Raw genomic sequence first — 19,180 nt, 5'->3', positions numbered from 1 at the left:
GTCTGTAAAGATTTATCCACTTTACTGAAGTTTCATCAACGATCTCACTTCAATAACCTTTACTGTAATAACAATCATATATGTATATTCACATATCTGAGATCACGGGTACTATACAAATACTACCACAAATATTACTATAAAATACTATATTACACGAGATTTCAACTCAAACATTCATCTTTTCAGCCAGAGACTCTACTCCCATGGCTACTCAATGACCTTTGTGCACTGTCATTTTGAGCAATGACATACACTGTTATTACACAAATGGTTTCTCACAGCACCTTGAACTGATACGTTTCTCGTTATTTTATTTGGCTTACCTGCAATGAAATAACTAAATCTACTAAAAAGTACAATAAAATTAAACATTCAACGTTGTTGATAGACTTGACATAACAGTAATATTACACCATAAGCGTAAAAGTTGTCAAGTACATAACAAAAACATTGTTGTTGGTGATTGGAATGTCTAGCAATAAATTTGACACCTGCACACACCTGCATACTCACAACTGGACATTAGCTCTTTAAAGATTCAATAAATTTAGTAACTTTGTCACTAGGTGGGAGATTTTCATGTTAGAAATTTGCTTGCATTCCGATTTTTGTTAGTTATGGTAGGTTATCTTTTAATTTTTATGGTTAGTCAGAACACAATCACAAGTAATCTGCAAATCCCTACAGTTCATGTTCAAAGTGAGCAAAAGTAATTTGCTCACAGAGTCACGGTTTTACGAATTGCAATAGATTCCCTTTTATAAAGTTCATTTGTAGGTTGGTGGCATCAAAAATACATTATCGATGCTGTCACAAGCATTTTGAAATTTGGCCTTTTAAAACGCCTAACAAGTAAGCAATGACTGCTATGACAATGATGGTTCTATATGAGTATTACATATATATATATATATATATATATATATATATAATTTATGCATTTTAGTCTATTATTGTTATTTCATAATTTTTCTTTTCACATTTTCAATCACTCTTAGTAATTCTGCCACGTAAGGAAATCGCGACAGATGACCCACAATGTTGCAAGCATTTACTGTCACAAAAGAACACAAGTTCACAACTTTTGGTTGAACTTCATATCTTACTCTCAGGAGCAACAAGCATGAAAAACTAGCAAAACATTAACTTTTGAGAAGTTCACAGTGTATTCATGAATACAAAAAGCATGATTGTACAAATTAGCTGAAACACCAAAAATTGCTACCAATGTTAATAAAAGTTACCTTGGCTGATTATATCACAATGATGCTGACCAGTCAGCTGAACAAAATGCATGTAGAAAAATAAACAACATTTCTCTAAAACATTAATCAAGGTTTGTTAGTAGTTTTATCATTTACTGTTTCCTGATGACTATAGTGTCAAACATTGCTTAGAAAACTAGTTAAAAGGTAACTGTAACTATCATATTTGAGTAAAGATTTTAGAGTAGAGAATTAGAAAGAGTAAAAAAATGTTATTAGTAAATATCACTCATATTCTGTAGTAAGTTAAGAGTTAGAAACAGCTATCAGCTAGGCCATGAATGTGATCTCAATACGGATTGAAAGAAACTCAGCTATTCGTGGGAGCCAAATGCTCCAAGTGCACTTCCCACAAGATCCACTGCACCTGCTGCTATCTTAAGATTATGAGGCGTGATCAGGCTAGGTGCGGATGGTGCAGAAGGTTGAGCCTGAACAGGCGCCTGCTGTATGAATTTTGGCTGAACCATGGTTGGTTGAATGACTGCTGGCTGAGCGACAGCCGGTTGATACGGAGGAGGTTGTAATGGTGCTGGATAACATGCAACAGCTGGTGGAGGAGGTTGGTAAACTACATGTGGCTGGGCAACAGGTTGATAAGAAGGTGGATTATATGCTGCATTGACTTGTCCTGTGGGAGCTACCGCATTTGGTTGTTGTAGTTGATTCATTTGAACTCCTGTGTTGGGATGGCCAGAGTTGTTTGGACCACCAGTGTTTGGCCTGCAGTGAGAGATTCCAAAATATATTTCAATGTAAGCATTCGTTAGCAGGTGTTTTTAAGCGCCTAACGTTTTTTATCAAATAGCTTATAGCCCACCTTTGTCAGAAATTAAGAATCTGAGTGTAACATTTTTCTGCTTTAAAATAAACTTACTTAAATTTTCCCTAGACGGTAGCTGGAAGTATCGGTATACTTTAGCATTCACTAATGTTTTTCTTGTTTAAAGTGTTACGATAATCAAAGTGTTTAAATATTACAATTGTTAGGCCTTGATCACTGTTAAATATCTCTGAAGAAAAAGCTGTTTATGCTGAAATAAAAAATATCAGCTTTCAGATCAAAGTTGGAGCAGTACGCCCTTTAATTGTGCTAGTCTCTTGCAACAGGAGCGTCATAATCACACTTTCAATTGAGGCGTTTTATTGATTGAAATCTCCAAACATCTTGGTAATCAGATCACTTCAAACATCAAAAACAACCTTCAATAGTAGATCAGTAAAAATTATTTCTGATAAAACTTTCTAAAGATTTGTGCAAATTTATCTTTAGAAAAAGGAAAGAAAAGCTAAAGGTAGTATATCTGTCAATTGTAACTTATTTAGATTGTGTTAGGCTGTTTCTAAAATAACGAAAGTCAACTATTAAAATTGAAAATAGCCAACGGAAACAGTCAAAATTTACACATTAATTTGTTAAACTAAACTATTACTGAATCACACTGCTTATGTTCATTAAACAAATGATCTATAAATTAGGAGCCTAATTCATAGGTTTTAGACAGACAATCTAAAGTGTGAACAACAATTGTGACTGACTTTAATTACAATGTCTTTTGTATAAGGAGCTTTCAAAAATATTTCTGTGGAAAATTGTGCAGCTTTTTTGTTGTTCCCAGTCTTTATGTATACTCAAAAGGATTGCCTTTGGGTACAATTACATAAATTTTTACTGATATATAATAGGATTATATTTAATTGTTTCATTATTGGAGTAATAAACTATTAAATTTTCCAATGTCCATTGAATAACCAACATGTTCATTTGTAAAAAAGTTTCAATAGACCCAGCTGCACTATTAAATAGAAAACCACAAATAAAAGCAAAAAGGTTAATAAAAATAATGACAGCAAAGGGTGTTTCCATTTGGTTGCAATTAAAATTTAATTAACAGTATTTAAAAAAATACCAACAATGTGAAGTGTTTGAATTTTGAAATGCATAGTTTTCATTCTTCCAAACATTCTTGAAATCAGAGAGTAAAAATTGCCAGTGGTCTTAATGTGTCCAAAAGTGTGAAGCTCAACCAAAAGTATTCTAAAAATAGATGTGCTAAAGGCAACAGCTAAAAATTCAACTATGTCAAGCACGAACTGAATCCATTGCTAAAAATGTTTCTTTTTCTGGTTTGACAACTTAAACTTGCTTCGTTCAAACAACCTTCATCGCTTTCTTCTGTATGATGCTGTTGATTAGTCAAACATACTTTGAACCTATTGACCTATGTCAAAACTCACAAAATGGCACAGCGGCTAATTCATTAATTAATGTTACCATATTATTTTTTTTAGAAACTGCAAGACTGAGCATCACATTTATTTATATGCATAAGGAAATTCGACCCATTTTATTTTACAATTTCAATGACTTTACGATGACTGAAAAATATTTATTAACAAAGTTAAAACGTATTACATATTAAAACGCAGGGACACGCAAATCTGAACATCTAAAAAACATTCTAAATTTTCTTTATTAGTTACATGCAAACAATTCTGCTGCAATTTGTATTCAGCTGTTCATTTCTATTTTTTATGCCCTTATTCAGGTTGCGATAATAAAAATGAACTTTTAAAAAAATTTGGGAAAACAATCGTAAAACAGATAGTTTTCTACTATTTTAACTATTGTTTTGATGTAATTTGACGGCGAAGATGTTTTAAGATTAGACTCAATAAAACCTAATTAGGGTAAAGCATTTCAGAAAAAAATGCAGGAAAAATTACTTCATTAATTTCTATAGATGCTAAAATTTGATATCAGCTATTATGTAAAAGCTGTAGCATTACATGTCTCTATTCTGTCGAGGTCTTTGCAACTAAAAACATCATAAACAAAACTTTAGTTGATCGGTGTTTTAAAAGCAATCAATATTCTCACTTAAAAACTTTAAACGTTCTGGAAGTCAGATCATCCTAATAATTAAAAACAAGAAAAATGACAAAAACTTAATGGAAGTGTTTGATGAAATTCCTACTATTTTGTGAAAGATCATTTTTGAATAGAATTTTTACCTGTCAAATCATTTTTTGGTCTTTTCTATATGCCCAAGTAGTACAAATCTATGCATTAGTATCATATGACAAAAACTTAAAAACTTGCGCTAGTAATTCTATTTGTTTCAAACCATTGGGAACTAATTTTTAGGTAACATATGTCTTTTGCATGAATCCGCTGAGCATATTTATGGCCTAGTAATCTAAACACACGCAACAAGCATGTTGAAGTTCAACACCCTAAAAGTTACACCAGTGGTTATAAAAAGTACCAATCTAAATAGCTTGCTATAACTGGATGGGCTTTCAATGTTTAAAATTATTCTGTCACTGAACTCATACATGTAACCAGATGCATTTTTTATGAAATTTTTGTCTTAAAAACCTAACACGTTCTCTAGTTGCAGTAATCAGAGCAGACGTCAAACTCAACCTTTGAGTAACTTCACAAGAACTCATATACATGTGTATATGTGATGTGCTAAGGTTCAATCGTATGCTTTTAGAAGACAAGGAAATAAACTCATAGAACCGCATACGATAACAAAATGACAAACCTCCCTGATACGTAATTCATTGTGCAATAAGCCTGTCAGTTAAACTTATCCTACGTTTGAAATATGTCGACATAATCGTCAGTAGTGTTCAAAACATATTTCTATTGGCTATTGTGATAGTTTTGTGGTAATTCTAAGAACTGAACTCTAATCTCCTGATTACCGTTATGTGCTCTAAGCCACTACACTACTTGACCACTAGTAAACTTCTGTTGCTTGCTTTTAATTATTGAAGTATCTTGGTTCTACCACAAGTGAATCTTCATTTTTAAAGGTTTCGCTGACCAAAGCTAGGTAATAAATAGACCGAATTTATTAACACAAAATTTTCAGATAGAGTAGGATCTTGCATGTGACAAAACTTTCACAGCCTTTAATCAATTTTTCTGTAATTTAAAATGAAAATAAAAAAATTGTGGAAGCTATTTGTTAAAAGATAAAAATCCAAAATGCTTAGAAATATTTAATGTAATGTATTATCATGTTTTAGCGTTTGTGATAGTCTTTGATATTTAAGTCGATCTGACTGCCCAGATGTATTGAGATTAAAATCGACCAAACTTGATACCAATTAAAATGCTCAGACGAAATTACTCGCTGAAATGCCAGCAGTAATCGCAATCGCTGCTATACATATGATATCTATGATTGATTTCATGCTGCACAATTACGTGTTTACAATTTGCTGCTTTTTCTCAACTATTAATACCATATTCTCACTTTGACTTGATCCAAAGATTTTAATTACGATCAAGTTTCGTTGTTTTTAATCTTGACACATCTTGGCACTCAGATCACCTCAAACATCAAAAACTATGGCAAAAGATAAACAATTTCAGTAATTTTCGATAACATTTACTAAATTTTTTTGCATATTTATTTTTAAATGAAAAGAAGAATACCATAAACTACTAAAATGGCTAATGAGTTTTTGTAACTGTCACGGAGGGTTACATTCCCATGTTTTCTGCCACCAAAAGGCTAAATGTTTATAATAATTAAGTAATTAAAGCTGCTTTTAGTGCAATATGATAAAAGTTATCAAAAACCTAAAAACTTAAAAAAAAATCTTAAAAAAGATCTTGTTTCAGCAAGTTTAGCCAACAGAAAAAAAACAGACAAAATTTAAACAAAGCTTTTAGGATCTTTTGGAATGTTTATTAAAGTCTAAAGCGTTGAAGGTTATCAAAATTTAAAATAAGTTTATTTTTTTCATTTTGCTTCAGAACATTATAATAAAACTTAGTATGTCAATTTGAAAAAAAAGTATCTCATTTCAGCCAGTTTGACCAATGGTGAAACAACAGACGCAATTTAAAAAAAAAAAAATTTTCATCAAAACCATCTTTTCCAAGTTCACGGGTAAAATTAGATAAAAAATCACAAATTTATGAAAAAAGATGACTTCAATCCAAGTATAGGCAATAGTACATGGTTAAATACACCAAATATGTAGCACAAAGATTGACATACCTCCTTTGAAACTTGTTCCTGAGAGCGGTGGCGCCTCCCTTTTTGATACACACTACCACTCCAACAACAATAGCAATCACTATGGCGATGACTATAACAGCTGCTGCTATGGTTCCTGCCAAAAAAACTGTTTACTATGATAAATAATCCTTACCAATTCGAAATGAACATAAAACCAAATTTTAGTAGGCTTTTCGAGGATGTATCTGAGTTTTTTTTTAACTTGTTACTGCATTTGATGGTTGAAGTGATCTGACTGTCAAGATGCTGCAATAACAATCTCAGAAAAACTGGTTTGTGGTTAAAACACCCATGAAAATGTATGCAAACTGAAATGACTAGGTGCTATCATTGCCAGAGTTGATACCGGCTATTGCAATTAGGTTTCAGTTTCATTTTCAGTTTCAACTATTATCTGGTTTTTACTGCAGTTATAGACGTTAAAAAATACTTTAATTGATTTGATTGTTTTAACCATGATCAAGTTATCACAATTTGAATCTTGAAGTGTTATGGCAATTCGATCATCTCAAACTTAAAAAGAAATTGGTAACCATAGAAGTGTGCCGACACTTCCTCAATAAACATATTAATTTGATGTTTTTTATTGTATTTTATACCTTTTTATCTAAAATTTTGTTATTTGCTTTCAACTAAATTATTCGACTGCTAATTTGATGGATTAATTTTTGAGTTCATCAATCAATCTGTGATGCCGATATGTACTATAACAGTAAAAGGTCTAGCCATTTGTTTGAAACTATTACGTGTATAAAACGCAAGGGAGAAAATACCTTGCATGAGAATTGAACTCGGATACTTCAATTTCTAGACGAGCAGGCTCATCCCTACGCTCCTAATTTCTGCTGCTGTTTCTTTCATTAATTGCATATATATAAATTATTCGGTACAATCTTTGATGGTGCAAGGGACTGCCAAGCATATTAATTACTTTTACAAGCCTTACAGTTTGCATCTTATATTTTCTGCTAGTATTTTCACAGTCTAGCGTGCAGTGAGAGCTTGTCAGATGTACCAATGAGATAAAGGAAATAACAGTCTGAACAACTATTCTAAAACACCAGATATTAGTTGAAAGAAAAAGGTGTTATAAGGAAGAAGCCAAAAGTTGTTAGTTCAAGTCCCGTTGACTGTAAATTTCCATATCAACATCCAATGGTGACTTGAGAGCATGGATGCCATTGTAGCAAATTTTTAGACGGTATAGCTTGTTTTGTTTTGCATAAAAGGTGCTTGATGTGCTCTGATTATTTTTATTGAGCAATTTTACTAAAATTTCAAATATTTTAATATTCAAAATTTTTTGCGCTAAATTTTGAAATCAAATTTCAATTAAGACAAACCTTTTTCATTATTTAGTCAGACAATAGTTTGGAAAAACTTACTCAGTACTTGGAAAACTTGAACAGAAGATTAAATTTAATTAAATTAAATTATATTTGAAATGTTCTATCGTAAAACAGTGAAATTTAAAATTTGGTTTTGGCGTACCACCTCTTCTTTTTTGGCCAATATGTTTCATTTTGGTGCCCTAGTGTTGCGTTTATTTGAATAACAAATACTTACCTGCACTGACTGTGCTAGAGCTTCCTTCACCGTAACTGCCAGAATATGAATTTCCCTTTCCAGAATAACTGCTTCCGTCAAAAACTAAACAAAACAAAACATGTTATCATGGTAATTTGTAAAATATATTTTTGAATCAGAATCATTCAAAATTATATTCAATATGTATTAAAAGTACAAATAATTTGAGAAATTAGAATGGAAAGTTTAAAAATATATTTGTGTTAAAAAATATTTGCTAAGCTTTGTGTGCTACTAATTATATATTCTAGCTCGCACACTTCCAAAAACCGCATTACACAACCTTTTGAAATATTGCCTTATCTCATCCTTGCTTGTTTCTGCATTTTAGGTTTTTGATTCCAATATAAACCACAAACAGAATTATTATGTTACTATTTATTAAACACTATGAAAAACATCATTTTCTAATTCATGAGACCAACAGACTACATCCACCATCGTAAATTTCTGGACTCTCTTTACTACAACATTTAAGTCACTATCCTAACTCCTCCACAACATTATTACATCACTGACTTGATTGTTCAACTTGCTAACTAGCATGACCTTTCACCTTTTCATTGTGAGTATGTGCATGTATTTGTTAGTTTGTGTCACCGCAGCAAAGTTTCAAAAGTTTGTTTAATCTCTTTAAACTTCACCCTTATATGTCACATGATCTCTGGCCATATATCTACATATATTTGGTTTCAAAGCTCTATCAAGTATTAAAATACATTTAGTTTCAGATAAAAAGCCTACAATATAGCCACCTATCTGATTGTAAAATGAAAAAGATTCTTGGTATCTCCCCGTTTAAAATTAGTATATGCATATATGCACAGCTTTTCTATGGAAGATTAATGATATATTTACAGAAAAACTTACTTTCAGAACATTTCTTGTCGTAGCTTCCTGCTTCATGGTCGAGCTCGCAGAAATCGATTTTATTTGGAACAGTGTAATAACGATAGGAGTCATTGTAAATCAGATAATGGTCTTCATCGTATATATACATGGCGAAGGCAATCAAATATCCTTGTTTTATATCTAGACTGTAATCTTCAAAGTAGTAGTACTTCCCTGTAACATAGAGCTTTCAACTTTACTACTACTAAAAAATACTGACGTACGATTTGTTAGTCGTGTTATGGTGCTATACAGGACAAATATAAAACACCTGGAGGAATGAAAAATTGATACGCATTATTATCTCAACCCGTTTAACCTAATCAACCTAATGAACCAGTTCTGTGTGAGATGAAAAAATTCTTTAACTTTTTTTAAGAAAAATTGTTTTTAATGATGAGTCATGTTAGGGTTTATGCAACCCTTATCCCACTGAGCAACTTTTTCTTTCCCTCTCCCTTTCCCTGTCACCTTTTCTCTACTTTTCCCTCTTCTTTGCTTTCCCCTTCTTCCTCGTCCCCCTATCCCTTTACCTCTCCCTCTCTATCTCACTCTCTCTCCTTCCCGTTTTTCTTTTCTCTCTCCTTTTCTCTCTTTCTCTCCCTACCTTTCTCCCTTCTTCTTCTTCTTCCCCCTCCCCTCCCATCTTCTTTTTATTCCCTTTCTTTCTATGTCAAATTAATTTAAGGTGAGAATATGTCTATAGTTGCAAAAAGACCAACAAAGCAGATATTAACTATCAAAATTATAACAATCGTGGTGTCATTTTGCGCCTTTTTAGAACTTTCTAAATTTGATCAAATTTTTCAATTTTAATTTTGAACCCTTCGAAAAATCACTTTATCTAGAAAATTACAGAAAGAAAAACACTGATAATTTTTAATGAAATCTAGGAATATTTTTTGTAAGTTCACTCTTAACTAAGTACAAAATTTTTCTGATTGATATGCTAAGAGAGCCCTACTAGTACATTGTCAGTCTCACTTGTGCAGAGAAGTCATCTTCTGCAATAACTATATGTAAAATGAATGTATTTATTTGAAAGTTTGTAAAGTGGTGAAGTTTTTAGTGCACCTCTTCACAAAATATAACATCTGAGTTCAACCTCTGTTCAAATGACTTTTTCCAGAAGCTTCTAGCATGGTTTCAGACAGAACGACAATCAGTAGCTACTCTTATACTGCTGTTTGTAATTTTCAATCTTACCATCATTATCCCAATCCAGTATAGTCCAGTCGTACGGGTCTGTTGCTATGACGTCTGTATAGTAATTCGCATTAAGGTAGTAGTCAGACAGATAACCGAACGCTTTAAAGTGACAGTGCCCTGCCAAACCAACAGGAGAATCTGTAAAACATTAAATCACGAGTTCAAAATATATAACTTGATATGATAAAGTTCTTGAAACAATCATTCTGTGACTGTTGAAATACCACAATTAAACTAACTACTAAACGTTTATTTAAACCAAAAAGTAGTACATTCGATATTTGCATAACTTAACTGAGAGACTAAAACTTCAAATAATCAGTAAAAAAGCAGGAGATAAATGTTCTATCTCTAATGAACTTTAGTATAAAGTTCAAAGCTCACAGTTCAAAATGATTTGTACGAACATATTTGGCAACAGTTGTAAAAATAATTTGATTTTTTTAAAATTATAACATTTTTGTTAATAATAATTTTGACTTGCTAATATTTGTTGGCCATTTCTGTTTTGAAATTTAAATGACTGTTTTAAATACAAATTTATCAATATTCAAAAGTAATTATTATAAACCAGTTTAGCAAAAGGTACAAAAGATTTTGTTTTGCAAACAACACTGGACATGCCAAAGTTTGGCTGTCATTCCTATTGTTAAACCAGAATTATATATTGTGTGCTTTAGCATGTGCACATGCTGAAGTATGTCTTCATATTTGTCCTCATAAACGCTGGTTGGTTCTTCCTATTTGGGGCAATTTTAGTTAAACTTTACGTCAATATGGATCATGTTTTTGCAAGGTTGCTAAAATTATTTGCTTTAAAATGTTAAGAAAACTTTAAAACTAAGAATAACTGCACTTTCTTGTTGTAAAACATGCTAATTTTTTGCCAATTAAGCTTTATTTTTCGATTAAAAAATCTGCATGGTTGAAATTTTTTTAAAGTCAAAAGTATTTTTACACAAAATTTTTATTTTGCTAATTATAATTTCAGACTAGATCTCTGCTAGCTAATTATAGCCTATAAGATTTACACGGGCAATATTGAGATTTGAGAATGACTAATTTTTACATGATTTTGGTTGAAATCAGATTTTTTGCAGGCTTTCTAGTGCATGTTTTTAGTGAGATAGTGTGCGGAGTTGGACTAGGTCAGACCAGGCCATTTTTAGAGCAGGTTACAAAAAACCGTGATTTCATTTCTCGTTCTGAGTCAACAAATTTAAAGTAAAGCAAATAAAAAAGGTGGTACATAAGAAATGCATATAGGTATTTGAGAGATGATCCTGAGATCCTTTTATCAAACTTTGTTGCTCTGAACGTAGAAATTTACTTTTTAATACAAATTAAAAAAAAGTTATTTTTGTGAAACTTCAGAATTAAAATATTGCTTTGTGCATTATTTCAATATCATGTTATTTATCTACTCTATGCAAGCATAGATAATTTGCTAGTTCTTAATGTAGCAGTGCTAAAAAGTATGGTGCCAAAAACCCTAGTGCCAAAAATTCTGTAAAAAAGCAAGTTAGTTTTAGATATCCAATTACACAAAACAAATTTTTCAATCTAAAAATTATTTGTTCTTTCAACACTTGTTCAGGCTGTTTCATGAATGTACTTTTAAACTGGAACAACATAGATAATCAGCTAGCACAGTACAAAAGTGCAAAGATTTAATTATATATCTGTTCCTCAGTCGCCGCTGCTAATGGTTATTTTGAATGAAACCTTACTTTTTTTAAAGTAAGAAACAACAGATGGAAGCGCAACCGAAAAATTGTGCCTTTTAAAAATTATGTAGAAAGGTTATTTTATTTCTGTATTGTAAGAGGCTAAAAATTTTGGAAATCAAAAAATGTGTATGCCATTTATCGATAATTGACATATTTATGTTACAAAATAATAGTAAATTGTTTCAATCTAAAAAACTTATGGTTCTTTCAACATTTGTTCAGACTGTTTAATGAATGGACGATAACTAATGAAACGACATAAATAATCAGCTAGCACAGTACAAAAGTGCAAAGTTTTAATCGTGTATTTGTGCCTCAGCCGCTGCTAATATTTATTTTGAATAAACCCTTACTTTTTATTAAAGTAGGGAAACAGCCATTTGATATTAATACAACCGAAAAGCATGCCCTTTAAATATTACATGCAGAAGTCCTTTCATTTTGGTATAGTAAGACTAAAAATCTTAAAAGTCCAAAAGTTCGTAGGCCTTTTATCAATAGTGGACATCATTATGTTACAAAGTCTGTGAAGGTTGTACCATGTACACATAATCGAAAAAACAGGTTTCCACACCAAATATTATACTTGCAAGTATACAATAGTAAGGGAAATGAAGAATGTTGTAGACTTTTTTATTAAATGTAGCTAGAAGGAAATTAAAATCAAAACACTCAAATTAAAACTTAAAAAAAATTGCTTGTAGTTAAGCCAATTAGAGATATACTGTCATATGTAAGGCACAACCATAGGCAGTCTTAGCGGCTTTGACTTACTGCGAGAGATAGAACAGAACGGCAAGAAAAAGCAAAAAAGCCATGATGAGAGAGACCGAAAAAATGAGAGGGAAAAATGGTTACAAAGTGAGAGGGTGAGATAGTAAAAGGAGCAAAGCGCAACATAGCGAGAAAGCATGAGGAAGTGATATTAGAAGAGCATGAAGTAAAATGACAACTGAATAAAGCAAGAGCCAGCATGAGAGCAAAAAAAAGAGAGAGATACCGATACAGATAATGTTACAGATACAGATACAGATAACGTTACAGATACAGATACAGATACAGATACAGATACAGATACAGATACAGATACAGATACAGATACAGATACAGATACAGACACAGATACAGATACAGATAACGTTACAGATACAGATACAGAGACACATACAGATACATATACAGATAGAGAAAGAGATAGAGAGAAAGAGATAGAGAGAGAGAGAAAATGAAAGCAGGATGTGGTTGAAATAGAAAATTGCAGATTTTATAACAGCGTGGTGTTAACTTTCTAAAAACATACTTGCATGTAAATAGTTATAGCGTGTAACTTGTGAGATGATGATTAATGACAGTTATGCAACGCATTTGCTTTTTTACACTTTGTGTTTGTCATATGATTATTTAGTCTTTTTTTATCATATAAATTATTTGAAAGCTTCGAAGCCAATTTCGGCTTGGAATATTGTCATATAATTGAATATGAAAATATTTCACAGATTTAGAGATGACAAACCATTATATGTAATTACATTACTGCACTGTTTTCTTCATAGTAGAAAAGAGTGACGATTGACTATTTGAACAAACAAAAAAAAATTTATTTTAGCTGGTGCAAATAGTTGGTTATTGTAAATTATCATGTTTAAACATTTTATTTCCAATAATAGTAAAAAAATTATTCTGCGATTGCAAGGTACTCAAGGTCTAAGCAACAAAAACTACATTATATTTTATGTTTTACTTACTTTGCATTAATGCTACAAACATATGGTATTTGTGAAAAGAATTAAAATTTTAATGTGAGCTCTGACTTTCCACAAAACACAATTGATAATTTTTGTTTCATTTAGTGAAAGTTGAACGAGCCTAATTTTCCAATATTTTATTTGTCGTTAAATAATTTTGAAACCGGTTGAAACACGTAGCTGCACTAATTAGATCACAAACAATAAATAATGGTGGTGCCTGAACTTCAGCTGAATCATCATTGCAAAAGATACAGCTGAGACTAAGATCAATAGCTAAAATTTACTTTAAGCCTATCTCAAAATTAAAACCTATCATACTGACAAAAACTGATTTGAGAAAAACTATTTCCAACCGCTCTAACAACCTCTTGCACTCTGATGTCGATTTTATAAATATTTTTTCTACAGAAACCATTACCACTGTCTATGCACAAAACATTTGTATACTTACATGTCCTATAAGACTCTGGTCTGTAGACCATCCTGAAGCCGGATTCAAGGTACTCATACTTGTGACTGTAATGCATTTCTCCTTGACCTTTATAAACTACCGCTGACACTGCACCGATGAACATTACTGATATAATATATCTCTGCATGTCTTTCATTAGATTAGCCCACTTTAAAAAAAACTACACTGTTGTTACCTTTAGGCCCTCCTAAACACTAATGCTCAAGCAGTTCAAATGCGCTCAGCGGTGTATGTCAACTGGTTACAGTCGAAAGAACACGCTAATAATCATACGTCAAAAACCTCAATAAAGGAATGGTACCGAAGACGAGCTATGACATACGTGTAGCCATTACATCACTGTGGCGCAAGACAGACATGAACGCAAATATCATTTGGCAATCAGGAAATTAGGTTTTCCTTGTTGAGAATGATTGGGTATCTGACTTGTAGAAAAGAAATCGTGTATTGAAGAACTTAATAAAGTTACTGTAGAGTGTTAATTTTGTTATGAATTTTGTTATTTTCAATTTTGTTAATAATTGATAACCAACTAGCTGGATACTGGAAGGTCTGACCCACAAACAACAGATTAGGGTTTAATATTCCAAAGAGGCTACTGTAGGTGACAAGGATGAGATCTAGCCTTAAATTGCTCGATGCAATTGGGCATGTATCCAGTCGTTGAGGTGCCTTTGCCACTGAGCTCAGGAAATTTCAGGCAATATCAAAGAGGCATAATTTGTGCTACAGTTCTTTTAAAAGCATGCATGTTCTCTGCTTGTGGTAAATCTAGTCGACAGCAAACTCATTCTTTAAAAGATTGCTCGCAAACCCATTCATAGTAAGTCAGCTGAAGAAAAGAAATACTTTTAAATAAAAAAAACTACGTTTTTTCCTTTCTAAATCTTTCATTTTTGGCAATTATTGATACCATGTTTAAAGTAGGTGTTACCTTAAAGCATTAAAAACTTAAAAATTTAAATAGGCAGCCGCATAATCAAAATCAAAAAAAGCTTTAAAACCTTGATTTTGGTACAAAGTAAAATCGATGATTTGGGTATCATAATTGTTAACAGGTGTGTTGAGTGTGTCACTTGATTTTCATTACATTCAAGTTACCATCCAGATGTTTTCAATGCTGAAAAAAGCTGCATAGTTTGAGAGTTTCATCTATGTCTGGTAGGGATTGTAATCATAATAAATAATATATAACAACAATAGGAACACTTTTCTAATCTTAAGTAGATTTTTGCAGTAAGTATTGGTATTTTTCTATGGTTTTTCATTGTTTTTAATGTTTTAAATTCTTTGATTGCTATGATCCTTCAAGATTAAAGTTGATAAAAATTGATCATAGTTAGAACGCTCAGATCAGACAACAGTATGATTACGATGCCCATAATTGCAAACAAGTCGACACAATAAAGACGCATAGCGTTGCAATTTATAGGCAATTGCCGATACTAACTTCAGCAACGATAACAACTAGGGATGGTACTTAGCTCGTATTTTCTTATGAGCATTTTAAACGGCAATCGAATTTAGTTGATTTTAATTTTAAAAGATCTTGGTATTCATATAAGTTCAAAAATCAAAGACAATTGCAGATTATACCCAATTTGAGTATACAAACTGTTCAAATATAAAAAACCGAGTTTTGGCAGAGATTTTCCATGATTTAAAGTTTTACTTGATTAAAGTGTTTAAGATAAAACCAACTCATTGGCTTCAAACTGTGAATAATTTTTGAATATATTGTGAACGATTGTAGCTATTAACTGGAATTACAAAATTTGTACATTTTTAATACAGATGCTGCAATATTTTCCTCACCTATAAATGATTTGTTAATCTATATTAAATTGATCAAGCTGATTCTCAAGAACCAGGAAAAGTTTCAACCAAATATATTTCATGAACTCTTGGAGCCAATGCTTACAAAGTTTGAACAATATCTGACAAAATTGGTCAAAACTTGTAGTGCCTAAGGAGAGTAACACACGCACATTCACACACTTGAGCGCGCATGCAAAACACTGTCATATGCACACATGCATAAGTACAGGCGCATTAATTTGCTCGCACCACACATGCAACACACAATAACCAAAATGTATTTTCTTTATTGTTTGAGGTGTACAATAATAGAGACATGCTGTCAGATTATTTTTAATAAACACAATTAGTTTTAAGCCATCGATTTTAATTAAAGACTACTTGCATGAGCATGGTTTTTCAGTCAGTTGATACCAATGGCTTCAACTGAATTTGTGTTGTTGTTGACCATGTTTTCAGTACTAAAATGGCATTTTATTTTTTTTAAATCGATCATCCAGTTTTAAAAAAAAGCATTTGAGAGACATTCCTTAAAAAATAAGGGCTGTGAATGTACCATTGAAAAGATCTTGCAGTTTTTGTGTCTGCCATTTACAAATATTCTAGCAAATACTGATCATTAAACAAAGAAATTAAGTCATTGTTGTTTTTTGTATACTGTCTGTATTTACCATTATTACCTTATTATAAATAACTCATCTATAATATTGTGGAGGACTGGGACGTATACCAAATAATTACACACCAACTATTTACATGTACTATATCCTTATTAGCACTTGCCTGATTTTCCTGAACTTCCTTTTCTATTATATAATTTTATGTTTATCCTGTGTGCAAATCCTATTATATCCTGTGCATCCTTTGTGTTATAAGTAGATTGGTGGGCAAAGTTAGACCGCTATATAAAGCCAGCGCACGAGTGCACTGGTGTGCTTGATATCACTCGATCTGGTATATGCATGTTGCTAAATCTATCGTAAATAACACGACTATACTCGCATAACTGATTATATTGACGCTTGCCTGGTTGGCTCAACGATTGCACAAGCAGGCCCATTGTAACCATCAGATGGAACTACCAGGGTTGCTCTATAAGGCTAGCGATTGATCCACAGCTTTGTCTAGACTTGATCGGGTGTGCCATAGCATAAGAAATCAAGTCTTAGGGTAAGCCGCTAGTCGATCCAGACTAGCCTGATATAGGGACCTAGAGGGCAGGCCGGGATTTGGTTTCGGAGTAAGCCTGACTACCAGGTACTTATCTTGGACTGACTTGACTACTCTTGGCGTGTCAGTCAGGCCTCGGATAAGGCAGACCAGTAGCTCACGTTGCGTCTCTCTTGTTAGTGAAGTAAAGCTGACTCAGCTACCGGAGTCAGTCCTTTACAATATAGATAGTTCAATGTTTAGAAGCTGTGACTAACATGATAACTAGTTAGGACTGCAAGCTAGTGGCAATAATGGCTAAACATGTTTGAATATGTTTGTCATATTTGGCTTCGCGCTTAGTTCATTGCTAAGCTGATAGCAGATGTCAACTTCTTCAGTCGCAATCGACCAATAAGCTAAAGCGCAAGCTCTTATTTATAGGTCCATAAGCGAATAGGACAGATTGCAAAACAAATATGATTCACAGATAGCAAAATACGTTGGCAGATGTGTTTTCTCATTGACAAAAATAGCCAAGAGAAAGACTTTATTAAAGTTTCAATGGCATTTCAAAGCATATATACATATACAAAAGCATATAATTAATGTAACCAAAAGCACAGTGATATGTCTTGTTTAAGGTTTATGTAATGCTACTTAGAACGTTTGTGGAATTAGCTCAGGATTCACTCATTCAGTTTAAAAGATTTACTTACACAAAAATTTATAATATTCTATCAATAAGTTTTGATATTTCCTATCCTTTGCGATAATCTTTGACTTTTGAGGTGATATGACTGTCCGGATATTACAAGATTCAAAACAACAAACATTTGATCACGGCTGAAACACATATTTGCACATATGAAGCAAATGTGCGATTATGACAGATATAGTTGCAATGTTTCAGTCTAGCAACATTTGAGACTGAAACATTACCATATTATATACATGTATAAATGCATATCGTTAATGTAACCAAAAACACACAAATGCGTAACAATAAAGGTTTATCTACTGGTTATTAGAACTCACATACAAATAGCTGAGAAATCATAGCTTAGATTTAAGAGATGAGCTTCTGCAACACTTTCTTATGCTTCATCTGGGAATTTTTTGGTTTTTTTATCATTTGCATTTGATGTTTGATGGGACTCGAGTTCCAGGATGTTTCAAGATTAAAATTGACAAAACTTGGTTGCGGTTAAAGCTTATCAAATAGTTGCTTATCAACTAACATCTTTTATATTCTTTACGATAATAAAAGCCACATTCGTTTTTCTGTAAACACACTAAAAGCGTTGGACAAAGTTTATCATGCACAGAAATTGAACCAAGCCATCAGAATTAAAAGCCACTACACTAAAGATGCAAAAGATTGCATATCTGAATATGCAGGGAAAAAATCATAGCTCAGTAGATAATAGTTGTTAGCTATACCTAACTAAATGCTTTAGTTGCTTATCCATTCAAATTTTGAAAATATTTTATGTAAAATCATCCACTCGGCAGTTAATGCAGCAATTTTTCATAAATGAAAATACAGGGTAGTGAATTTACATTAAATATATTCCCTTGCATCTGTTGATTGAAATGTAACCCTGTCTTTTGAAAAAGAAATATGTGTGAGTTGTCACACAACAAGTACGTACTCAGGGCTCTAGTTATTACCCGGCGTAAAAATCTACTACTTTTTATCTTGCTGAGATGAGTTTAGGCTGGTTTGTTGTCCAAAGTTTTTATGATCTTCAGGTTTTATTGCTTGAAGCCAAAAGCATTTTTGAAAATTAAGATGCAAAACTCAACAAGGTTTATTGATATATTAGTAGACTTACTTTTTATATGGATTTGAAGCTCTAATTGAAATCAATTTCTCAAAAAAGTCTCAGTTTCAAATTGAAATCTAGGTTTTCCCTACATGTTTTATTAAGGTTGGTGTACAGTCTCACTTTAGTATATAGCAGGGGTGGGCAAAGTGTGGCTATTTGCAAATTTTGTTGCGTCTCTTTTAAGTCTGAAAATTCAAATATTTTTGACGTATATTAAATATATCTTTATATTATACTGTACAAACTAAAGGCATTGTGACATCTTGGGCTTATCTAAAAGTGCACTATTACTGCATCATATACACCAATTGCATCATGAGGCATAATTCATGACATCATGCACATGAGGCTCTTTTGATGCTGATCTAATGATGATAAAATTAGAACGCTCAATAATTTTTCATCAGGAAGTCTTTTCATCAGGATTT

The 19,180-nt window shown here is 32.2% G+C and overlaps 1 protein-coding gene across 1 annotated transcript; it reads right to left on the bottom strand.

Annotated features, from left to right (window-relative positions):
* Positions 1 to 1,156: 1,156 nt before the first annotated feature.
* On the bottom strand, positions 1,157 to 14,118 carry LOC137396789 (uncharacterized). Its single transcript, XM_068083098.1, has 6 exons — positions 13,933 to 14,118; positions 10,001 to 10,141; positions 8,774 to 8,968; positions 7,883 to 7,966; positions 6,296 to 6,410; positions 1,157 to 1,991 (listed from the first exon to the last, which is right to left on the bottom strand). Exons 1-6 carry the CDS (start codon positions 14,087 to 14,089, stop codon positions 1,583 to 1,585), a joined length of 1,101 nt encoding a protein of 366 aa, XP_067939199.1. The 5' UTR covers positions 14,090 to 14,118; the 3' UTR covers positions 1,157 to 1,582.
* Positions 14,119 to 19,180: the final 5,062 nt, after the last annotated feature.

Source organism: Watersipora subatra, chromosome 5 (assembly GCF_963576615.1).
Source record: "Watersipora subatra chromosome 5, tzWatSuba1.1, whole genome shotgun sequence".
NCBI lineage: Eukaryota > Metazoa > Bryozoa > Gymnolaemata > Cheilostomatida > Watersiporidae > Watersipora > Watersipora subatra.
The sequence above is the reverse complement of the archived record's forward strand: the minus strand, read 5'-3'. Positions and strand labels throughout refer to the sequence as shown.

Bases quoted from the DNA above. Each gene is read 5' to 3' on its own strand.
- LOC137396789 (XM_068083098.1), bottom strand. From the start codon at position 14,089: ATGAAAGACATGCAGAGATATATTATATCAGTAATGTTCATCGGTGCA. The intron at 10,142-13,932 runs GTAAGTATACAA...AATGTTTTACAG, and splicing joins ACCAGAGTCTTATAGGACAT to ATTCTCCTGTTGGTTTGGCA. The intron at 8,969-10,000 runs GTAAGATTGAAA...TCTATGTTACAG, and splicing joins ACTGGATTGGGATAATGATG to GGAAGTACTACTACTTTGAA.